The sequence below is a fragment of the Schistocerca nitens genome, chromosome 6 (genome assembly GCF_023898315.1).
Source record: "Schistocerca nitens isolate TAMUIC-IGC-003100 chromosome 6, iqSchNite1.1, whole genome shotgun sequence".
NCBI classification, from domain to species: Eukaryota; Metazoa; Arthropoda; class Insecta; order Orthoptera; family Acrididae; genus Schistocerca; species Schistocerca nitens.
In genome coordinates this window covers 606,354,483-606,366,491 of record NC_064619.1, presented here as the reverse complement: position 1 = coordinate 606,366,491, position 12,009 = coordinate 606,354,483, and the positions used below count along the sequence as shown (strand labels likewise).

Here is a 12,009-nt window from a genome sequence, read left to right as displayed (position 1 = left end):
TAAAGACTGCGATGGAGCTCCGTATGCCACGGCAAACTGGCTGTCACTGACGGTGGCGGTGCACAAATGCTGCGCAGCTAGCGCCATTTGACGGCCAACACAGCGGTTCCTGGTGTGTCCGCTGTGCCGTGCGTGTGATCATTGCTTGTACAGCCCTCTCGCAGTGTCCGGAGCAAGTATGGTGGGTCTGACACACCGGTGTCAATGTGTTCTTTTTTCCATTTCCAGGAGTGTATTTTGCTCACCAGATGGTAGTTTTGTCAGGACTGGCTCTCCCAAGGCTGTCAGTAGTTCTAATGGAATGTTGTCTACTCCCGGGGCCTCGTTTCGACTTGGGTCTTTCAGCGCTCTATCATATTCTTCACGCAGTATCATATCTCCCATTTCATCTTCATCTACATCCTCTTCTATTTCCATAATACTGTCCTCAAGAATGTCGCCCGTGTATAGACCTTCTATATACTCCTTCCACCTTTCTGCTTTCCCTTCTTTGCTTATCACTGGGTTTCCATCTGAGCCCTTGATATTCATACTAGTGGTTCTCTTTTCTCCAAAGGTCTCTTTAATTTTCCTGTAGGCAGTATCCATCTTACCCCTAGTGAGATAAGCCTCTACATCCTTACATTTGTCCTCTAGCCATGCCTGCTTAGCCATTTTGCACTTCCTGTCGATCTCATTTTTGAGACATTTGTATTCCTTTTTGCCTGCTTCATTTACTGCATTTTTATATTTTCTCCTTTCATCAATTAAATTCAGTATTTCTTCTGTCACCCAAGGATTTCTACTAGCCCTCGTCTTTTTACCTACTTGATCCTCTGCTGCCTTCACCACTTCATCCCTCAAAGCTATCCATTCTTCTTCTACTGTATTTCTTTCCCCTATTCTTGGGGGGACTGATGACCTTCGCTGTTTAGTCCCCCTTAAACATCCCAACAACCACCACCCTATTCTTGTCAATTATTCCTTTATGCTCTTCCTGAAACTCTCTACAACCTCTGGTTTAGTCAGTTTATCCAGGTCCCGTCTCCTCAAATTCTCACCTTTTTGTAGTTTCTTCAGTTTTAATCTACAGTGCATAACCCAATAGATTGTGGTCAGAGTCCACATCTGCCCCTGGAATGCCTTACAATTTAAAACCTGGTTCCTAAATCTCTGTCTTACCATTATATAATCTATCTGAAACCTGTCAGTATCTCCAGGCTTCTTCCATGTATACAACCTCCTTTTATGATTCTTGAACCAAGTGTTAGCTATGATTAAGTTGTGCTCTGTGCATAATTCTACCAGTCGGCTTCCTCTTTCATTTCTTACCCCCAATCCATATTCACCTACCACGTTTCCTTCTCTTCCTTTTCCTACTATCGAATTCCAGTCCCCCCTGACTATTAAATTTATGTCTCCCTTCACTATCTGAATAATTTCTTTTATCTCATCATACATTTCTTCAATTTCTTCATCATCTGCAGAGCTAGTTGGCGTATAGACTTATACTACTGTTGTAGGCGTGGGCTTCGTGTCTATCTTGGCCACAATAATGCGTTCATTATGTTGTTTGTAGTAGCTTACCCGAACTCCTATTTTAGGTTGAGGCTATTAAGATAAAACGTGTTTCCTTCCCCTCCCCCCCCCCCTTCCCCCTCAAGTATACTGTGAAGGAAACAGGTTCAGCTATGGTTTTTGTGAACAGTGCTATATGTTAACATTTAGTGGACCTGCTTGTTCCATTAAATAAAAGAAACTGACATTCTTGCTATTTATGTAAGAGTTAAGTGGAAAATATTGATTAAAAAATAATATTTAGTATTACTAACCTGTTTATTTTCTGTGTATGACACAAACTTTCTCTTGCAGATGAACTGAGAATTAACAGTCCAGACCTCCCAGGTGCAATAGTTTTAAGTTCTGCCTCAGTGTGGGGTATCCTGCGAGGTCTTGAAACATTTTCTCAAGTTGCTACAAGGGTGAAGACTGCAGATGCTGTAAGTATCAGTGATATGTTCATGAATTCACCTGAGATTCAGAAGCCTACAAGGTACTTGTAAACGATACAAAGCTTCATCCCACCATGGGCATTCACAGAAGCTGGCTTCTTCTTCTTCTTTTGTTGGTGCCTTGTCCCATGGTTTCACAGGGTCAGCATGGCTAGAATCAGATTTGGCAAGGTTAATTATAAGGGGTGGCCGAATGCCCTCCCTGCTGCCACCCCATACCCCCGAGACAGAATGAGTGTACCCCAGCTGTCTGCGTCTAGTGTAATTGTGGAAAACTGCATAAAAACCACATACAGGCTGGCCAGCACACTGGCCAACATAGGTAATCCACTGCAAAGATTCGATCCGGGCCCAGCGCGCCTACCCGAGTCCAGGAAGCAGCGCATTAGCACTCTCGGCTAACCTGGTGGGTAGGTGCTGGCTTCTCATAATTAAAAATCTCATAAAGTGTTGGAGGGAAGAACATTTCCCACATTTAACAAGTGCAGTGGTCCAGCAGATGCTTCTATGAACTTACTGGTGTTTCCCTTTGTGGGTGTGGTTTGGTACACTGCAGCCATTTATAGTGAAAGTTATGGTAGTGGTTTGTTCCACATGAATTCCATTGAAATAATGCTATTTTTCATTTCTTCTAATTAAGGTAGGATATAAGACATCTGTGTTGTCATCCAAAGAGCAGGGTGCCAAAATAATGTTGGCACGTCACAATGAAACTAAAGAAAACTATAGTCACTGCATGCTGTACAAATGAATGAGCACTGCTGGCATATCCACACCTTCTAGAGCTTTGCTACACTGCCACAATTGGTGGCATACTTATGGCTGAGCAGAGAAACTCATTCAGTCAATGATCAAGATGACAGCATTGTATTGTGTGAGCCACATGTGTATTAAACTGCCTAAGGAAGAACTTAGTCATTCTTCAAGTGAAGAGTTTTGTATATTTGTTTGATCACATGATACTTCAATATTCAGAGACAGTTGTAAATACTCAAAAAATGAAAGTTAAAAAAATCTTCATATCTATATTGTAATAAAATGGACTAAAATTTTATAGGTTAAAGTTCTGCTAAGTCTGCTCCCGGAGCAAACCAAAGAACCCACCCACTTTCCTGCAAGTATATTTCATATAGCACAACAACTCTTTCAGTACTGTACACATAAATATATATCATGGCAGTAATTGTGTGTACTGTACGCCAAATTCTAAGCTATTTTCCATTTATACACCTTATTTGTTTCTGTGGAAAGTAATGTGCCTGCTGCACTATTGGTTACCTCTTCTGTTTAAGTATCTTAATAACTGATTTTGGAGTGAGTGTAATTTGACATAAAATTACAATTTGGAGAGTAACTTAATTGTGTTGTTTGCAAAGTTTTTTGATCAGAATTTCCATGTTCATCTATACAGTAACCATCGTCAGACAATACAATACAAGTAAAAAGTATTACTATCTGCTACATTAAGAGATTAAAAAAACAAATGACAGGAATTCTAATATAAACACTTTATACCTCTCATTATGCTGCAGTGCAACAAGCCATAACCTTGTAAAAATAACACGAGTCAAAACTGCCATGCTTGCTTCAGCTGGTCTGTATAGGGTGCAAATCTATCCTAGAGATCAATGATGCATGCAGAAAATACAGATAACTATACAAAATAATTTAGTGAAGAATAATGTAAAGTACAGTTCTTTGAATTCTCAGTTGTATGTAAGTAAGCAACTTTTTCTTAGTATTGTATTTAACTATATGAAAAATATAGTTGTCTTCTGACAGTTTACATCTGATCATAATATAGCAAAATGTTCAAGAAATAAAAATTTGTTACAGAAATCCTTCTAAAACTGATTTCATTGTGATTGTTCTAGAATTAGTATTATAAAGGAAGAAAATGGAAAAAAACTTACAGGGCTTGCGTATTAGTCTGTGTCTCATATTCCAATTTGTGTTGTGATTAGAATAATAAAAAATGAAAATAGAGAGCAAACTGGATGTGAAGTAACAAAAAGAAGTAAATTACAGCAACATTTCAATATAATAAATGTGAGATAGCATAATTTGTATTGGGAAGATAGTGAAGTGTAGCGGTCATGGCTAGATGGGACAGGCTAGTTAGTTTATCTGGCAACAGTTTTTGTTGTGCTCCTCCAGGTAGTGGACATTCATGCAGGGAATGGTGAGGTGCACTGTATGCCATGCTTTTTCACCCAGTACTGTAGATGATGATGGCACTGTTGATCTCTGCAAGCCTCCAATGGTGCAGAATACGCTTCACACCAGAAAGTCAAATGGCAGGAAATAATTTCCTCAGTAAAAATACAGTTTTCATTCTGCATGTATGAAAGTTTTACAGAATGTAGATACATCCTTCCCATTTGTTTTCAAACTTAGTTCAACTTGTTCCCGTGAGTGGTGCCGTCACAGCATGTCTTCAAGATGGCTGCTACACTTGATGTTCGTCAGAAGCAACATGCTGTCATAGAATTCCTGTGCTGCGAAAATGAGACAGTGGGAAACATTCAAAAAAGGTTGAAAAAGGTGTATGGAGATGCTCCTGTCGATCGCAGTACAGTTAGTCGGTGGGCAAGCAGGTTACGTGATGAAATTGGTAACTGCTGACAGACACATCACAGTGAATGCATGTCATGCTATGTTGGAATAGGGTAAGGAAGTATTTGCAGAATACTGAAAGTGTTGGCGTTAAAAAAGGTTTGTGTCAGGTGGGTTCCCAGGATGTTGACAGTGGCTCACAAAGAAACAAGAAAAATGGTATGCAGCGAACTTTTGGAACAGTATGAGAATGGTGGAGATGAATTTCTTGGAAGAATTGTGACAGGTGATGAAACATGGCTCCAGAATTTTTCACCAGAGATGAAGAGGCAATCAACGGAGTGGCATCATGCAAATTCATCCAAGAAAAAAAAATTCAAAACCACACCTTCTGCTGGAAAAGTTATGGCTACGATGTTTTTCAATTCCGAAGGACTCTTGCTTGTGGACATCATGCCAAGTGGAACCACCATAAATTATGATGCATATGTGACGACACTGACGAAACTTCGAGCTCAACTGAGTTGTGTTCGACCACATCGGCAAAAGCAGGATGTTTTACTGTTGCACGACAATGCACAGCCACATGTCAGTCAAAAAACCATGGAAGTGATCACAAAACTCGGTGGACAACACTGAAACACCCGCCTTACAGTCCTGACCTGGCTCCATGTGACTATCATTCTTTGGGAAACTGAAAGACTCTCTTCATGGAACAAGGTTTGAAGATGATGACTCCCTTGTGCATGCTGCCAAACAGTGGCTCCGACAGGTTGGTCCAGAATTTTACCATGCGGGTATAGAGGCGCTGGTTCCAAGATGGCATAAGGCAGTTGAGAGGGATGGAAATTATGTGGAGAAATGAAAATATTGTTCCTAAAGGATGTATCTACACACTGTAAAACTTTCAAACATGTAGAATAAAAGATGGATTTTTTTAAAAATAGTGTGCATTTCTTTTGGAGTGACCCTCATAAAAGTTTTGGCTGAAACCACTTTGTTCATTATGAACACAGGATGTTGTCTCTTTCTGCCAACAATTTGAAGTTCCTCCTAAATGTTTAGATCATCTGCTTCCAAATAGGACCCAGTATGGAAAGAGGCAGTGGTCAGGTGCTCAATGCCATTGTGACGACAAAAACTTTCAAATGCAGATGCTGTGAACTGAGGGTTGTTGTCAGAAACTGGGTTGAAAGGTGTAACCTCTATTACAAATGTCATGAACAGGGCACAGATAGAAGCTGCTGTAGCAGTTTTAGCCATCTGTGTGACACATAGAAAATTTGAGTGTGCATCAACAACTAGCCACCACATTGCTCACTGGAAGGGCTCTATAAAATCAATATGCACTCTTTGCTAGGGCTAGTCAGGGTTTGACCAAGGATTGAGACAATGTGTTGGGGCTGACTGGTTGTGGCCATGGGCATGGCAGGTCCAGACAGTGCATTCAATGATGGTGTCAACCCAGGACCAACACACATGATGCTGTGCTGTTGCCTTCATTCTGCACATTCACCAATGTGCAGAGTGGAGGAGCTTCAGTGTGCAGGGGCAGAATATGGAAGAAACTACCACCTGGCATCCAGCATTGGCTGTAGCCTACAAAATGACTCCCTCATTGACATTAAGCCTGTGATGTAAGGAAATACAGGTGCGCCATTTGGGATTGGTGTCCTTAGGTGAGTGCTCTGCAAATGCTGCCATACAGCAGATAATACCTTATGGAGTAGCAGATCATGGACCATTTCTGTTGCTACTTCCAGAATCATAATTGGAAATTCATTAAGGGTGCATCACTGATTTGCATCTAAGGCAAAACACATGCCTCATGCCAATCAAATTTGGAATCTGGGCCACATGGCAATCAACAGAATGCATCAGTGTTGGAGTGCTGAATGGTGGACCAATAATGGATCTCATAGGTGTAGTTACTAAGGAACAGTGCTCACCATTGCAACTGCTGTGTCGTTTTATCAAAAAGTTTTGAATTGGGGCCTAACTGCGAAATAAGGGGCTTGTGATCAGTGACCAGGTGAAACTTTGCACAATAGAGATACGCATGAAACTTCCAGACACAATATAACACAGCTAAATTTTTGAACATTTCCTCTGTGACACATTTAATGTGTTAGATGCAAATGCAGTGGGCTGTTCTGTGCCATTGCCATATTTGTGGGACAGCACAACTGGTGACACAATCTGATGTGTCAATGGCAAACATTAGATGTGTACCGAGATGGAATACTGTGAAACAAGGAGCTGACCCAATGCTCTTTGTAAGTTGTATATAGCGCTTATGGAACACCTATGACCACACAGATTTAACACCTTTTTTAAGCAGTTGATTGAGCAAATGGGAAGATTGAGCAGATAGGAATAAGCTTGGTGTAATAATTTACCTTGCCAAGGAATGACAGTAGTTTTTCTAGGTTCTTAGGAGACAGTAAGTTAGTGATTGTGTCCACATGATCCTGTCTGAGTGTGAGCCCACTTCTACTTAATATATGTTCAGGTATTCGGCACTTAAATGAAAGAAACTGTATTTGTCGAGGTGACAATGCAGACTGTGGGCTTGGGACCATTCAAAAAACATTTGTAGATTGCACAGGTGTTGCTCCTACATGGCCCTAGTAACTAAAGTCATCTAAATAATTAACACAGCTGAGGATACCATGGATGAGATACTCAAGATATCTTTGACATATCATGGGAGCACTTGCAACCCCAAATGACAATCTCTAATAATAATACATGCCGAATGGCGTATTAATGACTAGAAATTGTTTCATCCGATCATCCCCAGACAACTGGAAGTTGGCATCAGTGAGATCTATCTTTGTAAAATAATGGCCCCTAGCCAATTTAGCTGACAATTCCTATGCCCAAGAAGCGGATACAGATCAATATTTTCTTGAGCAATAATGATAGATGTAAAACTATAACAGATGTGAAATGATCTGGTAGATTTCTTAACTATGACATAGCCAACTGGCTAGATAATACTGGAGATATAACACCCACACTTTGCAACCTGTCTAGTTCTGCTTTAACTCACTCATAAATGGTGAAAGGTACTAGATGAGCTCTACAAAACTTAGGCACTGCTATTTGCTGTAAGGGTCTGTGGTCCTATAACTTGACTGCACAGCCTAATGTAGGTTCAAACAGCTTTTTAAATTCACACACTATTTATCAAATTCTGTGAATGTGATTGCAGTTGAAACCAGATTAACCTCATCTTGAATCTGAAAACTAGAAAGCATAAAATTGTCTGAACCAAAAAAGTTAGTTGTTGTCCAAAAGATGACTACAAGCAAGGTTAGCTGCCGAGAGCTACATTTTTATACTTAGTTTGGAAGATGATCTGATCTCACAATGAGATTGACTGGCCACCATACATCACCACTTTCATTGATGGGAATACAGTATGTGTATTCATTAATCAGAGACACAAGGGTCCTGTGTCTATCTAGAAATCTGCTGTCACCCTATTAATGTCCAGTTGTAACATGAGATTCTACAGCCCTACTGCTGCCACCATGGGCACTGGCAGCTGATGTTGTTGGCACACTCATGCCCCAGCTTGTGGCATGCACAACAGATGATATCACGGAATGGGCTGTGATGATGTTGATGCTGTGGGATGCAATCTTGACATGGTTTGGTTGCATGAATTTTGTTGGAGCCCTTTGACAATGATGGGGAGGAAAACACTGCACGAGCCTTCGTTCGCAATGGGACATGCCGATGGTGAACAAAGTGTTTCTGTTTGTCTACCTCTACTGATGATAAGGACAGGGATCACTAGCAATTGCACTTACTACTCAATCCCATGTCACCAGACTGCCGGACAAACAGGTGGTTGGTAAATTGCATGGTGATGTTTATTGGAAGTTGTCAGTTGTTTGTAGAGTACAACAGTGACTAATACTACTAACAATGTTGACAACAGAGGAATTGTGAAACATAGCTTGCAAAGCCTCCACACAAATTTTTTGATCAGGAGTGAGATGGATAACAGTAACATGGATTAAGAAGGCTGCATTTAATGTGCCATGCTGTTTACAGGAAAAATCACTCTTGCATGCCAACCCTTGTAAGTCAGCAACCCAGGTTGCATAGGATTGTTTTTGTTGCTTGACACATTGATTAAATGTGAGCCTAGCTGCAATGATGTGAGTACAGTGACTGTAATGGTCAGTCAGCAAACCATAAACATCAGAAAAAGTTGAAACTACTAGGATCTGAGAATGGATCCATGCCTCACTGGAATAGTTGTACAGTGAGAAAGTTCTCATGGCTACTCTCCTACTCTGTGTAGGTAGAACACTGTTTATGATCATTCCCATTGGTGATAACACAGAGGATCTGAGAATGGATCCGTGTCTCACTGGAATAGTTGTACAGTGAGAAAGTTCTTGTGGCCACTCTCCTACTCTGTGTAAGTAGAACACTGTTAATGATCATTCCCATTAGTGTAAACACAGAGACTGGCAGAATGAAACAGAGCTAAATGCCAGCAGAGATCACAAAGTGAATGAATAACCAAAATAAGTCCAGAGAGTAGTAAAATTGTCTGAAGCATGCACAACAATGCAAAGAGTAATCTAAATCACAAATGTAAATCAGGCAATGTCAAAACTCTACTATTCAATGACCCATAACTAAAGCCTTCAGTGACCAGTGTGAGACTGGCCAGCAACAGACAGGCTGTGGTATTTAACAGTAAACACTCATCAGAGGGCAGCACCATCTCCACAAGCTGGGGCTGTTGCCTGGAGCCCAAACACTGTGACATGTTCTCCCTATTGTTAACTGGCGAGGCAGGAAATCCAAATCACTGCTTGATAATAAACATTAGATCAGAAAAAAGGTAGTAACTCTTCTAGCTATGATAATATCTCAGCCAAAGTATTAAAATCTCACAATGAGATTGACTGGTCACTGTACATCACCACTTTGCACTGATGGGAATGCAGCTGTGGGGAGCCAATGTGCCAATATGTCTCTTCATTAATCAGAGACACAAGATTCCTGTGTCCATCTAGAAATCTGCTGTTGCCCTATTAATGTCCAGTTGCAACATGAGATTCTGTGCTGTGCTGTGTTGTGTAGATAGTGTGACTCTTGTGTTAGCTTTATAATCAACTGATGAGTAAGGGAGTATTTTGTGAAAGACTGAAGTGTCCTGTAGTAACATCAATATCACAGGTGCAGCAGTGAAACAGATGGTTTTAAAACCTCCAACAGTGATACAGATTTATTCACAGTGATATAAAGTAGATAGAATATGAATTTACAGTGCCTACAATCAATTTAAAATGCCCATCACTTGAAAACATGATTCACATGGGTGGCCATCATTTTCCTTCACATATTTCAAGTCTTTTGCAAAATTTGAACATCACATCTTGCAGGACTGGCTGTGAAATTTAATTAGCTCCCTCCTGAATTTGACCCTTGGATTCCTGGGTGGTCTGTGGTGGGTCACACCAGATGATTTGAAATTTCAAATGACTGCAACAGCAGAAATCATGTGCTGGAAGGGCAAGAGATCTTGAAGGCCAGAAAATGTCCCTATTGTTGCAGGTGAGATGGTCAGAAAAGAAGTTCTGTAGCACTTTAATGGAATGCTGCAAGTTGTGGCATTTGGCCCCATCTTGTTGGAATAATGTGTTTGCAGCAAGCTGTCTCATCAGGAACTGGTTCAATGTGTGAACATGTTCTGTACTCACAGTAACACCATTGCCATGATCATATAAAAAAAAATAAGGCCCAATAATTCCAAATGATGATACACCACACTACATTACTACTCTCTGACTGTGGAGTGGCGTTTCATGAAGCATTTCAGGATTTCCACACTCACATGTCTAAAGTTTTGCTTGTCAACAAAGTCTGACACATAAAAATTGGCCTCTTCACTCAAGATCAAATTGTCGCACAGGCCTTGGTTGTGATTCATGAGTTCCAACAATTCCCAACAAAAGTGTAATCTCTTGGGAGATTGCTCACATTCAGTTTTTGCACTGTCTGAATTTTGTGCAGAGGTACTGCAGTTCCTTGTACAATATTTCCCATACACTTCAACCCAGTGTGTCAAGCTGCATGACATGCGTGTGTGCAGAATGCCTGGGGCTTTGGCCGAAGGCTTATTCCATTACTGCAACATTCTCTGGTGTGCATAAGCATTCTGCACTTCCACTTTTCTTTCACACTATATTGCCTGTTTCCTCAAAGTTCTGTGCCCATACTTTGATAGCATATGCTGATGAGACTGGGGCATGTCATGCAAGATTTTAATGAATATAAAATAAATGCTGCCCAGCAATGTATCTGCTATTGTTTTTGGTAAGCCTTTACGACAACATTGTTCACTGGTCCACTGTGCTGAATGTTGATAACAGGGTCAAGGTTTGTTTTCCATATGGTACCACTTCCATTCTCTGATTCCTAAAGTAACATTCTATTTCTAGGGTTACCAAACCACCCGTTTCACTTCCATACCTGTTACAAAAGTGGCGATAACCATCTGGCCTCAAATTACAGACCAATCTCCTTTCTTCCCATGTCCTCAAAATTCTTTGATAAAGTAGCTTACAACAGAGAATCAAACCATCTTTCTGACAATAACCCTTTAACAGTAGCTCAGTTTGGTTTCCATGAAGGCTCCTCTACTAAGAATGCAATATATGATCCCACAAACCCAATTCCTGGAGAACTAGACAACAAAAATTACCCTGTTTGGCATTTTTTGTGATCTTGACAAGAGCTTTGACCGAGTAGGTAATAAAGTTCCACTAAGGAAAGTAAAATGGTGTGGCATTGAACATCTTTGTCTTGCAGGATGGAGTCATATCTTAACAGTACAAAACAGAGGGTCACATTAGCAAATGATGCAACAGAAATGAGATTAGATTCAGAGCTGGAAACATTACACATGGTGTGTCACAAGGTTCTGTGCTTGATCTGCTCCTGTTCTTGATCTACATAAATGGTTTACCAGTGACATTTGAGACTCTACAAAAATTGTAATTTTTGCTGGTGACACAAGTGTATTGATAAAGGATCTGAACACATTCATACCAGACAGCCAAGAGGCTAAGGGAATAGGCTTGCAACTGGTTCACAGTAACAGCTAAACCCTCAGTCCTGCAAAGACACACATTAGGCAGTTCCAAAGAAATCAAAACAGCCTGTCCTGTGCTACCAGAAGGATAATAAACTGAGGGGGCACTAACATGTGGATAAGTTAAACAAAAACATCAGCACTGCCTGCTATGCACTCAGAAAGCTCTCTTTGTGTTGACCTGAAGAAAAGATTGCTAGCATACTGCTTAAATGTTTCATGGACATTCCATTACATGGTGCTGTGTAAACTGCAAAATATTTCCACAAGACATCTGCTCATCATCTTCAAGTGCTACAGTCACACTGCTGTTGTTGCTTGACAATTTATGAG

General features: G+C 40.6%; 1 protein-coding gene across 1 annotated transcript in view; it reads left to right on the top strand.

Moving 5' to 3' along the window:
* The window catches only part of LOC126263182 (beta-hexosaminidase subunit beta-like), a 156,359-nt gene that overhangs the window by 70,069 nt on the left and 74,281 nt on the right, over positions 1-12,009 (top strand). The window contains exon 3 of the mRNA XM_049960234.1: positions 1,852-1,979. Within this exon, the coding sequence (XP_049816191.1) occupies positions 1,852-1,979 (128 nt within the window). The remainder of the gene's footprint in view (positions 1-1,851; positions 1,980-12,009) is intronic.